This window comes from Salmo salar, chromosome 04 (genome assembly GCF_965601325.2).
Source record: "Salmo salar chromosome 04, fSalSal1, whole genome shotgun sequence".
NCBI classification, from domain to species: domain Eukaryota; kingdom Metazoa; phylum Chordata; class Actinopteri; order Salmoniformes; family Salmonidae; genus Salmo; species Salmo salar.
In genome coordinates this window covers 36,796,797-36,820,220 of record NC_138294.1, presented here as the reverse complement: position 1 = coordinate 36,820,220, position 23,424 = coordinate 36,796,797, and the positions used below count along the sequence as shown (strand labels likewise).

At 42.5% G+C, this 23,424-nt stretch overlaps 1 protein-coding gene across 1 annotated transcript in view; it reads right to left on the bottom strand.

Annotated features, from left to right (window-relative positions):
• Positions 1 to 10,413: 10,413 nt before the first annotated feature.
• The window catches only part of cd166 (CD166 antigen homolog), a 69,236-nt gene continuing 56,225 nt past the window's right edge, over positions 10,414 to 23,424 (bottom strand). The window contains 2 exon segments of the mRNA NM_001146392.1: positions 10,414 to 11,012; positions 17,283 to 17,370. Coding sequence (NP_001139864.1) covers positions 10,807 to 11,012; positions 17,283 to 17,370 — 294 coding nt within the window. The 3' untranslated portion in view covers positions 10,414 to 10,806.

The window sequence follows — 23,424 nt, the reverse complement described above, 5'->3', positions numbered from 1 at the left end:
TAGGAGCGGGACATAAGCTTTTTCTAAAGATGAGTTAAATGTGGCGAGACGGGGATGTGGCTATATTCACGTAACAGTCTTAGCCGGGGCCCTTTTCAACTAAGGAGCAGAAACACACCTCAGAAGAAGGGAGTAATTAAATGTGTGTGTGTGTGTGTGTGTGTGTGTGTGTGTGTGTGTGTGTGTGTGTGTGTGTGTGTGTGGCTATTCTTGTGGGGACCAGAAGCCCCAAAATCTGACCAACTGGGGATATTTTGTTGGTCCCCACAAGGTCACATGCTATTTCTAGGGGGTTTAAGGTTAGAATTAGTGTTAGGGTTAGGAGCTAGGGTTAGTTTTAGGGTTAAGGTTTGGCGCTAGGGTTAGGTTTAGGGTTAAGGTTAATTAGTTCTTCCCTCTGCCCACCCAAACTGCACTCCCCTCCCAGCTAATCCTCTTGAAGATATATTTGATTACCTTCCCTTGCTCCTGTGAGTTCATTTACAGTGGATAAAGGAGCTTGTTAAGAAAGTGCAAAATAAAGATTGAAACACTGAATATGTTGTCTGCTCGCTCCTTTCAAGTCTGAGCGAGTGCTCACAACACTATCTTTGAAGCTTTGTTTAAATCCACAGCGCAACAAATATGTTGTCTATACTCACAGCTCACGACAACCTTTTCCGAGGCCTCCATTTTGTCATCGTCGACCAGCGAGCACTTGTAGTCTCCGGTGCTGTTGCGCGTAACGGCAGTCAGAGTGAAGGTGTCGGAATCTTTCACCGTCACTTTCTGGCCCTGTTGAGGGTAGGGGGAAAGGTTTGCATTGTGTTACCGTACCAAAATTGACAGGCAGACAGCCACTAGTGAAAGAAAGTAGAGGGACAAGGAGTGGTGAGGGAAAGAGGGAGAAGGAGGGGAGAGAAACATGGAGAGGTGGGTGAAGGATGGTTAAGGTAACGGTGACAGATTCTGTCACGAACAGTGGGGTACTGTCCACAGAATTAAATAGAACCCAGAGATCTTCTATATAAATATTGGTATCTCAATCCTTGATCCCCCAGACACTACAGAGAGAAACCTGCCTTGATGCTGAAGTAGAAGCTGGTTGGAGGAGGGTTGCCGTCCGCCATGCACTTCAACGTCACGTTGTCGCCCTCTCTGATGGGAGCCTTCGCCAGCACCTGAAGGCTCAACTTCTCTGTTGGATCTAAAAGCCAGATTCAGAGAGGGACAAAGGGAGTGGAGAGACCAGAGAGAGAAAAAAGAGACAGAGTAAGGATAGAGAAAGAGAGAGGGGAAGAGAACGATAGATCAAGAACAGAGAGAGAGAAAGAGAGAGGACAGCGTCATCTGACAAGGCCCCCAGGGGGCCTCGAGTCCCTAATTTCTCTAGTCATTTGCGATGGCGGGCAGAGTCATTCTAGCGTTGGTCGCTGGATGGGGTGGCGAAGCGGGGTCAGATTGAATCTCAGTGCCCAGAGTGCAACGCTCCAGAAAGACTGAATTATCGGCGTAGTGTCTTACAGGACACTGTAAATAAGCAAACAGACGCAACAGTGCATTCCGACGAGCTGTGTTTGAAATTCTATACATCAAAAGAAGTTACTGATGGTCTTATGTGACTCTGGATAACATCCAGTAAACATCAAACATGTACATATACTGTATGAGTGAGAACACACATACCGTAATAGGAGATGGTATGCACTGACACATTCACACAGCTTAACTTTATCAACCCCTCAAACTAACCACATGAAGGAGATTCCCACGGGCTCAAGGTATAACTGAAGAGCTTTAATAAACTTCTAAGAACACATGCAACTGTTCTGTCCACTCAAGTAAACAAAAACACCCTCCCATCACAACTGAAAACTAAAATGAGCATTTCTTATAAGTCCAGATAGACAGTCCCCACACTAGAAGAAAAAAAACATTTCAATATATTTAACCCTTTACACTCCTGGGAATTGGCTTATATGGATAAGGCTAAATCGAAATGTTTCTTACAGAAGAAATATGACATGCATAAGCATCATTCATTGAATCAGATGGCTCATTCATCACAAAACCCACTGATATTGCCACCTACTTTAAATACTTTTTAATTGTCAAGATAAGCAAACTTAGGGATGACATGCCAGCAACAAACGCTGACACCACACATCCAAGTATAACTAACCAAATTATGAAAGAAAACAATTGTACTTTTGAATTCCGTAAAGTCAGTGTGGAAGAGGTGAAAAAGCCACCGGGGTCTGACAATCTGGATGGAAAATTAATGAGGATAATAGCGAACGATATTGCCACTCATGTTTGCAATCTACTGCAGAGATAGCCTGCAGAGTTCTGTCATACTATCCATGTCTGTGCCCAAACAGTTCGAGATTCTACTTTTAAAAATCCACCTTTCCAGAAATAAGTCTCTCACTGTTGACGCTTGTTATAGACCCCCAACAGCCCCCAGCTGTGCCCTGGACACCATATGTGAATTGATTGCCCCCGATCTATCTTCAGAGTTCGTACTGTTAGGTGACCTAAACTGGGATATGTTTAGCACCCCGGCCATCCTACAATCTAAACTAGATTCCCTCAATCTCACACAAATTATCAAGGAACCTACCAGGTACAACCCTAAATCCGTGAACATGGGCACCCTCATAGATATTATCCTAACCAACTTGCCCTCTAAATGCACATCTGCTGTCTTCAACCAGGATCTCAGCGATCACTGTCTCATTGCCTGCGTCCGTAAGGGGCCCGCGGTCAAACGACCACCCCTCATCAATGTCAAACGCTCCCTAAAACACTTCAGCGAAAAGGCCTTTCTAATCGACCTGGCCTGGGTATCCTGGGAGGATATTGACCTCATCCCGTCAGTAGAGGATGCCTGGTTGTTCTTTAAAAGTGCTGTCCTCACCATCTTAAATAAGCATGCCCCATTCCAAAAATGTAGAACTAAGAACAGATATAGCCCTTGGTTCACTCCAGACTTGATTGCCCTTGACCAGCACAAAAACATCCTGTGGCGTACTGCATTAGCATTGAATAGCCCCCGCGATATGCAACTTTTCAGGGAAGTCAGGAACCAATATACACAGTCAGTTAGGAAAGCTAAGGCTAGCTTTTTCAAACAGAAATTTGCATCCTGTAGCACTAATTCCAAAGAGCTGTGGGACACCGTAAAGTCCACGGAGAAAAAGAGCACCTCCTCCCAGCTGCCCACTGCACTAAAGCTAGGAAATACTGTCACCACCGATAAATCTACGATAATCGAGAATTTCAGTAAGTATTTTTCTACGGATGGCCATGCTTTCCACCTGGCTATCCCTACCCCGGCCAACAGCTCTGCACCCCCCGCAGCAACTTGCCCAAGCCCCCCCCCCCCCCCCCTTCACCCAAATCCAGATAGCTGATGTTCCAAAATTATCCGCCCAAATTGTTGCAACCCCTATTACTATGTTGACAACTACAAATACCTAGGTGTCTGGTTAGACTATAAACTCTCCTTCTAGACTCACATTAAGCATCTCCAATCCAAAATTAAATCTAGAATTGGCTTCCTATTTCGCAACAAAGCCTTCTTCACTCATGCTGCCAAACATACCCTCGTAAAACTGACAATCCTACCAATCCTTGACTTCGGCGATGTCATTTACAAAATAGCCTCCAACACTCTAATCAGCAAATTGGATGTAGTCTATCACAGTGCCATCCGTTTTGTCACCAAAGCCCCATATACTACCCACCACTGCGACCTCTATGCTCTCGTTGGCTGGCCCTCGCTACATAATCGTCGCCAAACCCACTGGCTCCAGGTCATATGTAAGTCTTTGCTAGGTAAAGCCCCGCCTTATCTCAGCTCACTGGTCTCCATAGAAACACCCACCTGTAGCACGCGCTCCAGCAAGTATACTTCACTGGTCATCCCCAAAGCCAACACTTTCTTTGGCCGCCTTTCCTTCCAGTTCTCTGCTGCCAATGACTGGAAAGAATTGCAAAAATCACTGAAGCTGGAGACTTATATCTCCCTCACTAACTTTAACCATCAGCTGTCAGAGCAGCTTACCGATCACTGTACCTGTACACAGCCCATCAATAAATAGCCCATCCAACTACCTCATCCCCATATTGTTATATATATTTTTTTGCTCTTTTTCACTCCAGTATCTCTACTTGTGTGCCCTCAGGCCTGGAGGGAAGCACAAGTCATTCCGCTACCCAATAATAGTAATGAGCCTGTTACCAACCCTTAGTAAACTTCTGGAAAAAATTGTGTTTGACCAGATACAATTTCACAGTAAACAAATTGACACCAGACTTTCAGCATGCTTATAGGGAAGGACACTCAACAAGCACAGCACTTACACAAATGACTGATGATTGGCTGAGAGAAATTGATGATAAAATGATTGTGGGGGCTGTCTTGTTAGACTTCAGGGCAGCTTTTAACATTATCGATCATAGTCTGCTGCTGGAAAAACGTATGTGTTATGGCTTTACATCCCCTGCTATAATGTGGACAAAGAATTACCTGTGTAACAGAACACAGAGGGTGTTCTTTAATGGAAGAGTCACAAACATAATCCAGGAAGAATCAGAAATTCCCCAGGGTACCTGTTCAGGCCACTTGCTTTTTTTCAACCTTTACTAACGACATTTGACTGGCTTTGAGTAAGGCCAGTGTGTCTATGTATGCGGATGACTCAACACTATACACGTCAGCTACTACAGCAACTGAAATGACTGAAACGCTTAACAAAGACCTACAGTTAGTTTCGGAAAGGGTAGCGAGGAATAAGCTAGTCCTTAATATTTCCAAAACTAAAAGCATTGTATTTGAGACAAATCATTCACTAAACCCTAAACCTCAACTATGTCTCGTAATGATTAATGTGGAAATTGTGCAAATTGAGGTGGCTAACACCTGAGAAAAATCCAACCAGGAAGTGGAAAGTCTGAGAATTGTAGTTCTTTTGATTCTCTATCGAAACTACAGTGTCTGTGGGGTGACGTTGCACTTCCTAAGGCTTCCATTGGCTGTGAACAGCCTTCAGAAAGTCGTTTGAGCATTCTCCTGTCACTGGGCAATTTGTAAGTTGCTCTGGATAAGAGTGTCTGCTAAATGACTTAAATGTAAATGTGGGCAGATAATAGGAGCTCAGTTACTGAGTGGACTGCCTGGCAACAAAGGGATTGGATATGCGCCCGTCACGCGAGCGCGCGTTCCTTCTTTTTCTTCTTGAATGAATATGCTATTGTCCGGTTGGAATATTATTGCAATTTTACGTAAAAAATACCATAAAGATTGATTTTAAACAGCATTTGACATGCTTCTAAGTACGGTAATGGAACATTTTGACTTTTTGTCTCTGGTTCCGCACTCGCACGTTATGCCTTTGGATAAGTGATCTGTACGCACGAACAAAATGGAGGTATTTGTACATAAATATGGATTATTTCGAACAAAAACAACATTTCTTGTGGAAGTAGCAGTCCTGGGAGTGCATTCTGACGAAGATCAGCAAAGGTAAGAGAATATTTCTAATACTAATTCTGAGTTTAGGTTGCGGCGAATTTGGCGGGTGTCTGTATAGGTCGCTGTGATGGCTGAGCTATGTACTCAGAATATTGAAAAATGTGCTTTCTCCATAAAGCTATTTTAAAATCTGACACAGCGATTGCATCCAGGGGTAGTCTATCTATAATTCTTTAAATAATTGTTATATATTTTGTCAACGTTTATAATGAGTATTTTTGTAAATTGATGTGCACATTCAACGGAAGTTTTGGTGAGAATACATTTTCTGAACATCACGCGCCAATGTAAAATGCTGTTTTTGGATATAAATATTTACTTTATCGAACAAAACATACATGTATTGTGTAACGGAGTACGGAGTGTCATCTGATGAAGATCGTCAAAGGTTAGTGCTTCATTTAGCTGTGTTTTGGGTTTTATTGACACATGTCCTTGCTTGGAAAATGGCTGTGTGATTATTTTTGTCTATGTACTCTCCTAACATAATCTAATGTTTTGCTTTCGCTGTAAAGCTTTTTTGAAATCAGACAATGTGGTTACATCAAGGAGAAGTGTATCTTTAAAATGGTGTAAAATAGTTGTACGTTTGAGACAGTTGAATTATGACATTTTGTTGTTTTTGAATTTGCCGCCCTGATATTTCACTAGCGTCCCACGTAGCCCATAGAAGTTAATGACATGCATGACAACCTCTCATGGCTCAAAATGGAAGAGACATTGACTTCATCATTACTTGTTTTTGTAAGAGGTGTTGACAAGCTGAATGTACCGAGCTGTCTGTTTAAAATACTAGCACACATGCATACCCCACAAGACGTCTCTTCACAGTCCCCAAGTCCAGAACAGACTATGGGAGGCGCACAGTACTAAACTCAGCAAAAAAAGAAACGTCTCTTTTTCAGGACCCTGTCTTTAAAAGATCATTTGTAAAAATCCAAATAACTTCACAGATCTTCATTGTAAAGGGTATACATATTGTTTCCGATGCTTGTTCAATGAACCATAAACAATTAATGAACATGCACCTGTGGAACGGTCGTTAAGACACTAACAGCTTACAGACGGTAGGCAATTTATGTCACAGTTATGAAAACTTAGGACACTAAAGAGGCCTTTCTACTGACTCTGAAAAACACTAAAAGAAAGATCCCTGGTCCCTGCTCATCTGCGTGATGTGCCTTAAGCATGCTGCAACGAGGCATGAGGACTGCAGATGTGGCCAGGGCAATAAATTGCAATGTCCGTACTGTGAGACGCCTAAGACAGCACTACAGGGAGACAGGACAGACAGCTGATCGTCCTCGCAGTGGCAGACCACGTGTAACAACACCTGCACAGGATCGGTACAACCGAACATCACATCTGCAGGACAGGTACAGGATGGCAACAACAACTGCCCGAGTTACACCAGGAACGCACAATCCCTCCATCAGTGCTGAGACTGTCCGCAATAGGCTGAGAGAGGCTGTACTGAGGGCTTGTAGGCCTGTTGTAAGGCAGGTCCTCAACAGACATCACCGGCAACAACGTCGCCTATGGTCACAAACCCACTGTCGCCGGACCAGCCAGGACTGGCAAAAAGTGCTCTTCACTGACGAGTCGCGGTTTTGTCTCACCAGGGGTGATGGTCGGATTCGCGTTTATCATCGAAGGAATGAGCATTACACCAAGGCCTGTACTCTGGAGCGGGATCGATTTGGAGGTGGAGGGTCCGTCATGGTCTGGGGCGGTATGTCACAGCATCATCGGACTGAGCTTGTTGTCATTGTAGGTAATCTCAATGCTGTGCGTTACAGGGAAGACATCCTCCTCCCTCATGTGGTACCCTTCCTGCAGGCCCATCCTGGCATGACCCTCCAGCATGACAATGCCACCAGCCATACTGCTCGTTCTGTGCGTGAATATCCTGCAAGAAAGGAATGTCAGTGTCCTGCCATGGCCAGCGAAGAGCCCGGATCTCAATCCCATTTAGCACGTCTGGGACCTGATGGATGGGAGGGTGAGGGCTAGGGCCATTCCCTCCAGAAATGTCCGGGAACTTGCAGGTGCCTTGGTGGAAGAGTGGGGTAACATCTCACAGCAAGAACTGGCAAATCTGGTGCAGTCCATGAGATGCACTGCAGTACTTAATGCAGCTGGTGGCCACACCAGATACTGACTGTTACTTTTGATTTTGACCCCGCCTTTGTTCAGGGACACATTATTCCATTTCTGTTAGTCACGTCTGTGGAACTTGTTCAGTTTATGTCTCAGTTGTTGAATCTTGTTATGTTCATACAAATATTTACACATGTTAAGTTTGCTGAAAATAAACGCATTTGACAGTGAGAGGACATTTCTTTTTTTGCTGAGTTTACATAGAGCAATGACTACATCGAACTCTATTCCACATCAGGTAATTGATGCAAGCAGTAGAATCAGATTTAAAAAGCAGGTAAAAATACACCTTATGGAACAGCGGGGACTGTGAAGAGACACACACACACACACACACACACACACACACAGGTATAGACACATGCATACACATACATTGTGATATTGTTGAATGGTGGTATTGAACATTTTGTGTTGTGGATATGTGTTGGAGTAGGGATGTTATATGATGTACTGTTTTATCTTTAGCTCATTCAGTACAAACATTTTATCTTTTGTTTTATATGTAATGTGGGTGCTTTGATGTGTTTGAACCCCAGGAAGAGTAGCTGCTGGGGATTCCTAATAAATACAAATACCTGACAAGACTGAATCCAAACATTACACTGTTGATTTTATGTGCATTTTACAATTACTGTACTTTTCACACACAACAAGCACACATTTTTTATTTTATTCTTAAAACATGTCTAGTCTATCTATCTATGGGTATACAGGAAGTGTTATGACGTGTTATGCTCGACCCGCTCAGTTTACCACAAATCACCAGAAAATTGCCAAAAAGAGTAATACCAGCTCACCTACTTTTGCACTATGATTTGAGTATTAGATGTTCAATGTTTCTTTTGAAATAAATATTTAAGAAGGAATAGTTTCACCATATTAAAACAGTTCAGTTCAAGTTTACGGGTTGACCTTAAAATGAGGGACATGAATCACTAATAAATAATGATCTTGAGAAATAACTTTGTCAAAGCAATGAAATAACTAGGGCTTTACAATGATGGTGATAACATGAAGTATGTTTGGCTTAAAATCTTCCTAGAAGTCACAAAGAATGCACAAAAATGTATTGAATTTTCCATGTGGTCTATATTTTTAGGGTACTTAAATTTCATATAACAACATTTTAAAATTCAATATTGGTGCATAATTTCTACTTAACATATCAAAGGTATGCAAAGGAACTCATTTCATGGAACAACCTCATGGAACAACCCAATGCTCATAATATGACAAATAAATAAACGAACTTGACGAGAGCATGTACGTGAAAGACATGTATCATGTTTGTAGTCATTTTTGTAGTCATTTAAATGCATGTTAGTGCTTTTGGTATGTGCCAAGTACAATAAAAATGCATTTTGGCAAAATATATTGTTGCGGCGACAGCATATTAAAAGCCTTGGAGGCGTGGCTTGTTAGGGAGCGTGGCTTTATCTTAGTGCTTTTTGGCATCCCATGAGACGGATTGTCCCGCCAGTTAATGTGTAATGTTGTGTTCTGAGGTTAAAGTTCAAGGTTGTACACTGACAGTTCTGCAGGGCTGATAATCGGAAGAGGGTAGTGGATCAAATAGGCTGCTGGAGCGTTTCAAGCGCATGAAGTGAGACAGTGGATGGTGGTTGGAAGAGCGCACTTGTTTGAAATGGAAAAGCGTTACAGTAGCTTTTGATGAAGCTGCTTTATAAGTTCCTCTGTCCAGTGTCTGTGTTCTTTTGCCCATCTTAATCTTTTCTTCTTATTGGCCAGTCTGAGATATGGCTTTTTCTTTGCAACTCTGCCTACAAGGCCAAAATCCCAGAGTCACCTCTTCACTGTTGACATTGAGACTGGTGTTTTGCGGGTACTATTTAATGAAGCTGCCAATTGAGGACTTGTAAGGTATCTAATTTTTCAAACTTGACATTCTAATGTTATTTATATATTTAATTAGGCAAGTCAGTTAAAAACAAATTCTTATTTAGAATGACGGCCTTGTTCATGGGCAGAACGACAGATTTTTACCTTGTCAGCTTGGGGATTCGATCTAGCAACCTTTTGGTTACTGGCTCAACGCTCTAACCACTAGGCTACCTGCCGCCCCCTAATGTACTTGTCCTCTTGCTCAGTTGTGCACCAGGGCCTCCCACTCCTCTTTCTATTCTGGTTAGGGACAGTTAGCGCTGTTCTGTGAAGGGAGTAGTACACAGCGTTGTACGATATCTTCAGTTTCTTGTCAATTTCTCGCATGGAATGGCCTTCATTTCTCAGAACAAGAATAGACTGACGAGTTTCAGAAGAAAGTTCTTTGTTTCTGGCCATTTTAAGCCTGTAATCGAACCCACAAATACTGATGCTCCAGATGCTCAACTAGTCTAAAGAAGGCCAGTTTTATTGCTTCTTTAATCAGGACAACAGTGTTCAGCTGTGCTAACATAATTGCAAAAGGGTTTTCTAATGATCAGTTAGCCTTTTAAAATGATAAACTTGGATTAGCTAACACAACATGCCATTGGAACACAGGAGTGATGGTTGCTGATAATGGGCCTCTGTACGCCTATGTAGATATTCCATAACAAATCAGCCGTTTCCAGCTACAATAGTCAGTTACAACATTAACAATGTCTACACTGTATTTCTGATCAATTTGATATTATTTAAAAATGGACAAAACATGTGCTTGTCTTTAAAAAACAAGGACATTTCTAAGTGACCCCAAACTTTTGAACAGTAGTGTATGTTGATAAATACATGTGAAAATATATTCTTTAATGCATTTCAGAATACATTTTTGAAATACATTAAATACTTTTTGGGATGCAGTTAACATATACTGTGATATAAGTTGTATGTACATTTATGCATTTTAAATACATTCAATAATGTATTAAATACAGTTTTAAAGAGATACATTATCTGGCCGATTTTAAATACTTCACATGTAACCTAAAAACATTTATCTAAACATATATATTTTTTTCTCCCATATGGGTCTTTTCCCATTATACTCAATTTTTTTCCATTTTGTTCCTACCGGATACGTCCCAGGGCTGTAGGTTTGATTAAAGCATGTGCTGAATATCCTAAAACAGACTATATTAATACATGATTATCAATCATTTTGTGACAGGTTCATGTATTGCAGGTCAAAGACCTCCAGGGGGCGGTGTGCTCCACTCACAGTGAATGATGAAGGTCTCGGGAGAAGACACCTGTGTTTCCAGGCTGTGTTCGGCGGTGCAAGTGAATTTGGCTCCCACGTCGCTTTTCACCACTGTGTACTGCAGAACAGACGTGGTAGAGGACAGGCCTGTCGACGGATCCATCTTCACACTGGGCGTGATGATGATGGCTGTGAGTGCAAACAAAAAGAGGATGAGTCACTGGTAGTAACAGTTGTCACGGTCAGAAGAGGAGCGACAGATTAAGCAAATGACAGTCTAAAGGTGAAGTGTAACAATATGGGGTAGCTTTACGACTGTCAGTAGGTGGTGAATATTTTATCCTATTATTTTGTATGTACAGTGCATTTGGAAAAGTATTCAGACCCCTTGACTTTTTCCACCTCATTTCAACAAGAAGAACTGGGTAATATTTGGTTGATATGTTGATCAATGAGACTAATCTATTTTCACCCCCTCAAAAAGACAGTTAAAAGTTTGTTGAATTTCTAAAGTGTTATCACTATTCTTTCAACCATCTAAAAGCATAACCACATTCTAATGGAAAATCAATGTCAGATTTTTGTTTTATTTATTTACCTAGGCAAGTCAGTTAAGAACAAATTCTTATTTACAATGACAGCCTACCCCGGCCAAACCCTCACCTAATCCGGACGATGCTGGGCCAATTGTGGGCCCTCTATGGGACTCCCGATCACAACAGGTTGTGATACAGCCTGCAGTCAGCTGCACACTCCCTCAAAACTTGAGACATCTGTGGCATTGTGTTATATTACAAAACTGCACATTTTAGAGTGGCCAGCACAAGGTGAACCCGTGTAATAATCATGCTGTTTAATCAGCTTCCTGTCAGGTGGATGGATTATCTTGGCAAAGAAGAAATGCTCACTAAAAGAGATGTACATTTTTTTTTTTTTTTTTTTTGACTTGACAAGTCAGTTAAGAACAAATTGTTATTTTCAATGATGGCCTAGGAACAGTGTGTTAACGGCCTTGTTCAGGGGCAGAACAGATTTTTAGCTTGTCAGCTCGTGGATTCGATATTGCAACCTTTCGGTTACTGGCCCAATGCTCTAACCACTAGGCTACCTGCCGTGTGCACAGCATTTGAGCGAAATAAGCTTTTTGTGTGTATGGAAAATTTCTGCTATCTTTTATTTCAGCTCATGAAACATGGGACCAACACTTTACATGTTGAGTTTATATTTTTGTTCAGTGTACTTATGGTGCCTTTGGAAAGTATTCATACCCCTTGACTCATTTTGTTGTGCTACAGCCTGAATTCACCCATCTACAAACAATACCCAATAATGACAGTGAAAACACGTTTTTTGTATTTTCACAAAAAATGTTTGCAGATGTATTGGAAATGAAATACAAAAATCTAATTTACATAAGTTCACACACCCCTAAGTCAATACTTTGTAGAAGCCCCTTTGGCAGTGTTTACAGCTGTGAATATTTCGAGGTAAGTCTATAAGAGCTTTCCACACCTGGATTGTGCAACATTTGTCCATTATATTTTTTTTAATTCTTCAAGCTTTGTCAAATTGTTTGTTGATCATTGCTAGACAACTTTCAGGTCTTGCCATAGATTTTCAAGTAGATTTAACTCAAAACTCGGCCACTCAGGAACATTCACTGTCTTCTTGGTAAGCAAATCTAGTGTAGATTTGGCCTTGTGTTGTAGGTTATTTTCCTGCTGAAAGGTTAATACATCTCCCAGTTTCTGGTGGAAAACGTACTCAATCAGGTTTTCCCCTAGGATTTTGCCTGTGTTTAGCTACATTACGTTTCTTTTTTATCCTGAAAAACTCCCCAGTCCTTAATGACTACAAGCATACCCATAACATGATGCGGCCACCACTATGCTTGAAAATATGGAGAGTGGTACTCAGTAATGTGTTGTATTGGATTTGCCCAAACATAATACTTTTCAGGACAAAAAGTTAATTGGCAAAAAAAAAATGTAAACAGTTTTGCTTCCGTCGCTCTTCCTCACCCCTACCTGGGCTCGAACCAGAGACCCTCTGCACACAGACAACAGTCATTCTCGAAGCATCGTTACCCATCGCTCCACAAAAGCCGCAGCCAACTACTTCAAGGTCTCTGAGCGAGTGATGTCACCAACTGAAACGCTATTAGCGCGCACCCCGCTAACTAGCTAGCCATTTCACATCGGTTACACCTTATTACTTTAGTGCCTTATTGCAAACAGGATGCATGTTTTGGAATATTTATATTCTTTACAGGATTCCTTCTTTCCACTGTCAATTAGGTTAGTATTGAGTAACTACAATGTTGTTGATAAATCCTCAGTTTTCTCCTATCGCAGCTATTAAACTCTAACTTTTTTAAAGTCAGCATTGGCCTCATGGTGAAGTCCCTGATCGGTTTCCTTTCTATCCGGCAACTGAGTTAGGAAGGATGCCTATATCTGTGTAGTGAGTGGGTGTATTGATACACCATCCAAAGTGAAATTAATAACTTCACCATGCTCAAAGGTATATTCAATGTGTGGTTTTTTTTGTAAACATTTTTTTTACCTCTCTACCAATAGGTGCCCTTCTTTGAAAGGCATTGGAAAACCTCCCTGGTCTTTGTGGCTGAATCTGTGTTTGAAATTCACTGCTCGACTGATGGACCTTACAGATAATTGTATATGTTGAAACACTATTATTGCACACAGTCCAGAGTCCATGCAATCTATTTACATTTTATGTCCAGAAATTATTTAGGCTTGCCATAACAAAGGGATTGAATACTTATTGACTCAAGACATGTCAGCTTTTCATTTGTGATGAATTTTTTTCTAAGTTACCAAAAACTTGATTCCAGTTTGACATTATGGGTATTGTGTGCAGGCCATTGACAAAAAATCTAAATTGAATCAATTTTGAATTCAGGCTGTAACATTAACATCATTTTGAAAAAGTAAATGGATGTGAATACTTTCTGAAAGCACTGTATGCATAAATTATAAGATAAATGTTTATGTGATTTGGAAAATAACATATACTTAGTTTTACCTGCATTAAGTACCAATTTGTCTGTGCATATTTGTAAACAACAGCTGGTGCACAAAATCTAAGGAAGTCTCTATAGTTTGCTCGCCTGAAGTAGAGTATATTGTGATAAATTGCAGGCCACACTACTTTCCTAGAGCGTTATCAGCTATACTTTTCGTGGCTGTTTATTTACCACCACAGACAGATGCTGGCACTAAGACCGCACTCAGTCAGTTGTATAAGGAAATAAGCAAACAGGAAACCACTCACCCAGAGGCGGCGCTCCTAGTGGCCGGAGACTTTAATGCAGGGAAACTTAAATCAGTTCTACCAAATTTCTATTAACATGTTAAATGTGCAACCAGAGGGAAAACAATTCTAGATCACCTGTACTCCACACAGAGACACGTACAAAGCTCTCCCTCACCCTCCATTTGGTAAATCTGACCACAACTCTATCCTCCTGATTCCTGCTTACAAGCAACAATTAAAGCAGGAAGCACCAGTGACTCAGTCTATAACAAAGTGGTCAGATGAAGCAGATGCTAAACTACTGGACTGTTTTGCTATCACAGACTGGAACATGTTCCGGGATTCTTCCGATGGCATTGAGGAGTACACCACATCAGTTACTGGCTTTGTCAATAAGTGCATCGAAGACGTCGTCCCCACAGTGACTGTACGTACATACCCCAACCAGAAGCCATGGATTACAGGCAACATGGATTACAGGCAACACTGAGCTAAAGGGTAGAGCTGCCGCTTTCAAGGTGTGGGACTCTAACCCAGAAACTTACAAGAAATCCTGCTATGCCCTGCGACGAACCATCAAACAGGCAAAGCGTCAATACAGGGCTAAGATTGAATCATACCACACCGGCTCCAACGCTCGTCTTATGTGGCAGGGCTTAAACTATTACAGACTACAAAGGGCAGCACAGCCGCGAGCTGCCCAGTGACACGAGCCTACCAGATGACCTAAATCACTTCTATGCTCGCTTCGAGGCAAGCAACACTGAGGCATGCATGAGAGCATCAGCTGTTCTGGATGACTGTGATCACGCTCTCCTTAGCCGACGTGAGTAAGACCTTTAAACAGGTCAACATACACAAAGCTGCGGGCCAGACAGATTACCAGGATGTGTGCTCCAGGCATGTGCTGACCAACTGGCAGGTGTCTTCACTGACATTTTTAACATGTCCCTGATTGAGTCTGTAATACCAACATGTTTCAAGCAGACCACCATAGTCCCTGTGCCCAAGAACACAAAGGCAACCTGTCTAAATGCCTACAGACCCGTAGCACTCACATCCGTAGCCATGAAGTGCTTTGAAAGGTTGGTAATGGCTCACATCAACACCATTATCCCAAAAACTCTAGACCCACTCCAATTTGCATACCGCCCAAACAGATCCACAGATGATGCAATCTCTATTGCACTCCACACTGCCCTTTCCCACCTGGACAAAAGGAACACTTATGTGAGAATGCTATTCATTGACTACAGCTCAGCGCTCAACACTATAGTACCCTCAAAGCTCATCACTAAGCTAAGGATCCTGGGACTAAACACCGCCCTCTGCAACTGGATTCTGGACTTCCTGACGGGCCGCCCCCAGGTGGTGAGGGTAGGTAGCAACACATCTGCCATGCTGATCCTCAACACTAGAGCTCCCCAGGGGTGCGTGCTCAGTCCCCTCCTGTACTCCCTGTTCACACACAACTGCATGGCCAGGCACGACTCCAACACCATCATTAAGTTTGCCGACGACACAACAGTGGTAGGCCTGATCACCGACAACGACGAGACAGCCTATAGGGAGGAGGTCAGAGACCTGGCCGGGTGGTGCCAGATAACAACCTATCCCTCAACGTAGCCAAGACTAAGGAGATGATTGTGGACTACAGGAAAAGGAGGACCGAGCACGCCCCCATTCTCATCGACAGGGCTGTAGTGGAGCAGGTTTTGAGATTTAAGTTCATTGGTGTCCACATCAACAACAAACTAGAATGGTCCAAACACACCAAGACAGTCGTGAAGAGGGCACGACAAAGCCTATTCCACCTCAGGAAACTAAAAAGATTTGGCATGGGTCAAGAGATCCTCAAAAGGTTCTACAGCTGCAACATCGAGAGCAACCTGACTGGTTGCATCACTGCCTGGTACGGCAATTGCTCGGCCTCTGACCGCAAGGCACTACAGAGGGTAGTGCGTACGGCCCAGTACATCACTGGGGCTAAGCTGCCTGCCATCCAGGACCTCTACACCAGGCGGTGTCAGAGGAAGGCCCTTAAAATTGTCAAAGACCCCAGCCACCCCAGTCATAGCCATAAGACTCCTGAACAGCTAATCAAATGGCTACCCAGACTATTTGCATTGTGTGCCCCCCAACCCCTCTTTTTACACTGCTGCTACTCTCTGTTTGTCATATATGCATAGTCACTTTAACTATACATTCATGTACATACTACCTCAAATGGTCCGACCAACCAGTGCTCCCACACATTGGCTAACCGGGCTATCTGCATTGTGTCCCACCACCCACCAACCCCTCTTTTACACTACTGCTACTCTCTGTTCATCATATATACATAGTCACTTTAACCATATGTACATATATATACTACCTCAATCAGCCTGACTAACCGGTGTCTGTATGTAGCCTCGCTACTTTTATAGCCTCGCTACTGTATATAGCCTGTCTTTTTACTGTTGTTTTATTTGTTTACTTACCTATTGTTCCCCTAACACCTTTTTTACACTATTGGTTAGAGCCTGTAAGTAAGCATTTCACTGTAAGGTCTACACCTGTTGTATTCGGCGCACGTGACAAATAAACTTTGATTTGATTTGGAATTCCAGTAGCCTGGTCAGCTGTGGGGGCAATATCATACACCACATCCCTGTAGGACACCCTTTGTTATGTCCAGAATTAAGAAAGAAGTCATTTGTGATCCACAGAGTCGAAGGCTTTAGACAGGTCAATAAAAAGGGCTGCACAGTGATTCTTCTTATCCAAAAAATTAAGAACATAATTTAAAACCAAAGAAGTAGCAGAGATGGTGCTATGAAATGGTCTGAAACCTGACTGGTGTACATTTAGAATACATTTCGTAGTTAAAAAGGATCTAAGTTAAGTATTACCCAAGGATTCTAGAATCTTTACTAGGCAAGAGAGTTTGGAAATGGGGCGCTAATTATTTAGGTCACACTGGTACCAGAAATAATTGAAAGGTTAAACATATGTGTTAAAGATTCTACAATCAGAGGAGCAGAAAGCTGCAGCAAGAAAAGATCAAGCAAATCAGCCCCAGTGGATATTTTTACATAAATCTAGCAAAAGGTGTCACAAGTAGGAAGTTGTTGAAATGAAAACAAAGATTTAAAGACTGTTGTTTGACTGTTTGTGCGGCAAGACGTGATGACATACTCTTTCCATCAGCCACCAGCTGCTTGCCGTTTTTGGACCACATGATTACGGCGGCGGGGTTTGCATCTGCGGCCATACACACGCCTAGCTGAAACAGACAAAAAACAACATTACAAATCAAACCAAAAGCAGCTCCATTATTAAGAACTGAACCTAGACACAGATTAATCTGTTATTTTGTAGATTTTTTGGGAGATTGAGAATGCTTTTTAATCCAGGACAAGGCTAAATTTGTGTCCGGGGAACCAGCCCTAAGAGACTAAAGTGAAAGTGTACAGTCTATATATGGATGCACTGAGAGTTCATTGCTGAATCTCTTTTCCTGGAGTGGTTACTGTATGACGGTCAGAGTAAACAGTAAACAAGAATATGTTTCTAAACACTTCTACATTAATGTGGATGCTACCATGATTACGGATAATCCTCAATGAATCGTGAATAATGATGAGTGAGAAAATTAGACGCACATATATCATGCCCAAGACATGCCAACATCTCACCATTACAATAACAGGGGAGATTAACTTTTTACTACTTTAATACACATATAAGTGGTCCCTTAAAATGGGGGGACGATGTGCAAAAAATGCTGTAATTTCTAAACGGTTCATCCGATGGATGACAATAACTTCAAATTAAAGCTGACAAATCCAAAATGCTGGAGTACAGCCAAATCCAAAACAAATGGTCACTGTCCCAATACTTTTGGAGCTCACTGTATGTCTATAATAACAATCCTTATAATGATTATGACAACATGAGGCTGTGATTACCTTTCTGATCAACTCCCCTACTATTACATTCCATTTTGGAAGAAAGTGGCCTGTCGGACTGATCTAAGGACACGTCATTTCCTGGAAATGGGATGGGCTGTATACCGGTCTAACCATGAAGGTTCTAAAAGTTCCACCGTGACAGTTGGCACCGGACTGCAGAGGCCTTATTTTAGCAACGCATCCCCAACAAACACTGCCAACCTGGATCGGATGGAGAAAAATGAAAGCGCAAAAAGTCCATCACAGGAAAAGCGTGAGCCTCATCAATAAAGATGTGACACGATTAGGTGATGTGCAGGCAGCCGTGTGTGTGTGTGTGTGTGTGTGTGTGTGTGTGTGTGTGTGTGTGTGTGTGTGTGTGTGTGTGTGTGTGTGTGTGCGCATCCGCTACGCAGGGGGATAAAGCTCAAAGTGGGTTGAGGAGTATTTGCAGGCTGTGTGAGCCACAGGCAGTGTAGGTATGTCAGATGATGTATAGTTTCGGGCGTGTGGGGTGGCATGAGGAATTGAACCCTCCTCCATAGGTGCGAGGCAGAAGGATGGAAGCGGGGGGCCTCACTGGGCGGGCCGTCAACAGCAGATAATGGACAAGGCCCTAGGAAATAATCCAGCTACAATACATCATGCCACACTCCCACAGTGCTGCCTATTGCAGGAGCTAGTCTTCCTATGGGTGCCCTTAAGTGGTTCACTTGGCTCCAAACCACTGGTGGCAGAGCTGCTGTTCACAACTTCATTAATGTGACTGTCTGTCCTAAAGAAACCCACACTCACACAAACCAGACACTAACAAATAAACAGACATTATACAGGGCAGTGGGGATCTCGATCATCTGTGACACTCGGATACCATTTTTAGACAGCAATAAGTCGAGGCTGTGAACCCTCACATGGCAGTCATCTTTTGATGGCACGCACACACGGTAACACCGTATATCAAGTCTGAAACTGGAATGTTTTGGCTTTGAAGTGACTCACTGCTCTCGAAGTAAGCTGTCTGAGAAGGCGCTCCATTCCGAATGCGTGTTAGAGAGAGAGAGAACGAGAATGTGAAAGCAAGTGAAAGAAAGAGAGTGTGAGAGAGAGAAAGAGCCCTTTGAACATGACATACCTCAGTGGGCATTTTCTCAAAACAGAGTCCCCCCCCCACCCTCCACCTTTTCCTCTCCTTGGATACCGTCCCTCGGTCTCTGCTAATACAAACACTGCAAGAAGTAGAAATAAGCACTAAAAGAACTACAACGAAAAAGAGTCTGGAACCAGTAAGCCTCCGCAACCAAATGGAAACTTCCAACACCACTGAAACCAGACACAAATCTCACAGGCACATGCACATGCACACACGCAAAGACGCACATTATAATAAAATCTATTATTATCAGACATAGTAACTGGGCACTACAATTTCATTCCATTCTTATGGCACTCAAGTTTCTTAGACAAAAGGACAAGCTCTTTTATTCAGGTGTTGCGAAGTACGTACCTATTTCCACATCATTCAAAGTCATATTTTTACTCTAACTTCTGTAATTAGATTGGCGTATGAACCACGCATGCCTCACCTCATCCCTTTCACGGGTTATCAGTGTAGACGTCCTTCTCGCTCTCCCTCTCTCAGAAAACACAGACCAAAAGTGCCTCAAGCAATTCAATAATGTTTCAATTGTTAGGTGAGAATAGTAATAAAAAAGGTGACTCGAGATCCATATTAAATGTACATTGCATTCTGGTGGATTGACTCCCAACAGTTTCCATCTACACTGAACAAAAATAAACGCAACATGCAACAATTTCAACATGTTTACTGAGTTACAGTACATACAAGAAAAACGGTCAATTTAAATAAATAAATTAGGACCTAATCTATGGATTTCATATGACTGGGAATACAGATATGCATCTGTTGGTCACAGATACCTGCGTGGATCAGAAAACCAGTCAGTATCTGGTGTGACCACCATTTGCCTCATCTTTTTCGCATAGAGTTGATCAGGCTGTTGATTGTTGACTCCTCTTCAATGTCTGTGCGAAGTTTCTGGATATTGGTGAGAACTGGAACACGCTGTCGTACATGTAAATCCAGAGCATCACAAACATGCTCGTCCTAGAATTGCAGGAAGTGTAATTGCTGCCTCACAATTGTGTTCCTGTCTCTGTCATTTCCGTTCACAACTTGTAGACTTGTTCACGTGCTGCTGTGCGGTTTGTTGCTAACGTTTCTTTGCTACCTGCCAACTTTACGTTTTTTACTTTTTAATTATAGTTTACATTTTTTCCCCTCGCTTAACTTTTTTCATTGAACTTTTTCACCCCGGACGCTTTATCTGGACATGGTTGTACACGACCTCCACCAGCCGAAGCTAAGTAGTAACATTAACATTATGCCTTCTATACAGGAGAACGATCGCCTTATGGCGAGGATAGCTGTGCTGCAAGCCCAGCTTCAGACGCAATCGTTAGGCAAGGGTAATTTAAGTGTAGGAAAGGATGAAACAGCGTCTGTGCCACCAATAAGTACAGATAGTAGTATAAATACCCTCGCACAGTCCCCGCAGCAGGACAATTTTCTCATGGCTTCTGGAAGGAAATGCTGTAGGAATACTTAACCGGTGTCGCTCATTCAGCCGACTTTCAACCGGTTCTCAACCGGTTCTCCCCATTAAGCAATGAGTCAGAGTCAGAGTCCGAGTCTTCTCTACTCCTCCCGTTACAGGGTCTGAGCCTCCCACCATTAGCTCTGTCAAATTGAACACCCTAGTCATTGGTGACTCCATTACCCGCAGTATTAGACTTAAAACGAATCATCCAGCGATCATACACTGTTTACCAGGGGGCAGGGCTACCGACGTTAAGGCTAATCTGAAGATGGTGCTGGCTAAGGCTAAAACTGGCGAGTATAGGGATATTGTTATCCACGTCGGCACCAACGATGTTAGGATGAAACAGTCAGAGGTCACCAAGCGCAACATAGCTTCAGCGTGTAAATCAGCTAGAAAGATGTGTCGGCATCGAGTAATTGTCTCTGGCCCCCTCCCAGTTAGGGGGAGTGATGAGCTCTACAGCAGAGTCTCACAACTCAATCGCTGGTTGGAAACTGTTTTCTTCCCCTCCCAAAAGATAGAATTTGTAGATAATTGACCTTCTTTCTGGGACTTACCCACAAATATGACCACGCCTGGCCTGCTGAGGAGTGACGGACTCCATCCTAGCTGGAGGGGTGCTCTCATCTTATCTACGAACATAGACAGGGCTCTAACTCCCCTAGCTCCACAATGAGATAGGGTGCAGGCCAGGAAGCAGGCCAGGCAGCAGGCTGTTAGCCACCTTGCCAGCTTAGTGGACTATACTCTGTGTAGTCAGCTCAGCTATCCCCATTGAGACCGTGTCTGTGCCTCGATCTAGGTTGAGCAAAACTAAACATGGCGGTGTTTGCCTTAGAAATCTCACTGGAATAAAGACCTCCTCCATTCCTGCCATTATTGAAAGAGATTGTGATACCTCACATCTCCAAATAGGGCTACGTAATGTTAGATCCCTCACTTCCAAAGCAGTTATAGTCAATGAACAAATCACTGATCATAATCTTGATGTGATTGGCCTGACTGAAACATGGCTTAAGCCTGATTAATTTACTGTGTTAAATGAGGCCTCTCCTCCTGGTTACACCAGGAGACTATATCCCTGCGCATCCCGCAAAGGCAGTGTTGCTAACACTTACGATAGCAAATTTCAATAAAACATATTTTTTTTTTTTAATAACTGCATTTTCATCTTTTGAGCTTTTAGTGATGAAATCTATGCAGCCTACTCAATCACTTTTTATAGCTGCTGTTTATAGGCCTCCTGGGCCGTATCCAGCGTTCCTCACTGAGTTCCCTGAATTCCTATCGGACCTTGTATTCATGGCAGATAATATTCTACTTTTTGGTGACTTTAATATTCACATGGAAAAGTCCACAGACCCACTCCAAAAGGCTATCGGAGCCATAATCGACTCAGTGGGTTTTGTCCAACATGTCACCGGACCTACTCACTGCCACAATCATACTCTGGACCTAGTTTTGTCCAGTGGAATAAATATTGTGGAGCTTAATGTTTTTCCTCATAATCCTGGACTATCGGACCACCATTTTATTAACCTCTTATGGCTAGGGGGCAGTATTTTCACGGCTGGATAAAAAACGTACCGGATATAATCTGGTTACTAATCCTACCCAGTAACTAGAATATGCATATACTTATTATATATGGATAGAAAACACCCTAAAGTTTCTAAAACTGTTTGAATGGTGTCTGTGAGTATAACAGAACTCAAATGGCAGGTCAAAACCTGAGAGATTCCTTTACAGGAAGTGGCCTGTCTGACCATTTCTGGAACTTCTTTGCCATCTCTATCTTTTACTAAGGATCTCTGCTCTAACGTGACACTTCCTACGTCGTCCATAGGCGCTCAGAGCCCGGGAAAAAACAGAATGTCGTCATCCCAGCCCCAGGCTGAAACACATTATCGCCTTTCTCAAGTGGCCGATCAAGGGACTGTGGGCTTAGGCGCGTGACCTGGCCTCCCCCGTCTTTGTGATTTTTTCCTCTGTTTGCCGAAAAGGAGATTCCCGGTCGGAATATTATCGCTTTTCTACGAGAAAAATGGCATAAAAATTGATTTTAAACAGCGGTTGACATGCTTCGAAGTACGGTAATGGAATATTTAGAATTTTTTTGTCACGAATTGCGCCATGCGCACGACCCTTCTTTACCATTTCGGATAGTGTCTGGAACGCACGAACAAAACGCCGCTATTCGGATATAACGATGGATTATTTTGGACCAAACCAACATTTGTTATTGAAATAGCAGTCCTGGGAGTGCATTCTGACGAAGACAACAAAGGTAATGAAACTTTTGTAATAGTAAATCGGAGTTTGATCAGGGCTAAACTTGGTCGGTGTCTAAATGGCTAGCCGTGATGGCTGGGCTATCTACTGAGAATATTGCAAAATGTGCTTTCACCGAAAAGCTATTTTAAAATCGGACATATCGAGTGCAGAGAGGAGTTCTGTATCTATAATTCTTAAAATAATTGTTATGTTTTTGTGAACGTTTATCGTGAGTAATTTAGTAAATTCACCGGATGTTTGCGGGGGGTATGCTAGTTCTGAACGTCACATGCTAATGTAAAAAGCTGGTTTTTGATATAAATATGAACTTGATTGAACAAAACATGCATGCATTGTATAACATAATGTCCTAGGGTTGTCATCTGATGAAGATCATCAAAGGTTAGTGCTGCATTTAGCTGTGGTTTTGTTTTTTGTGACATTATATGCTAGCTTGAAAAATGGGTGTCTGATTATTTCTGGCTTGGTACT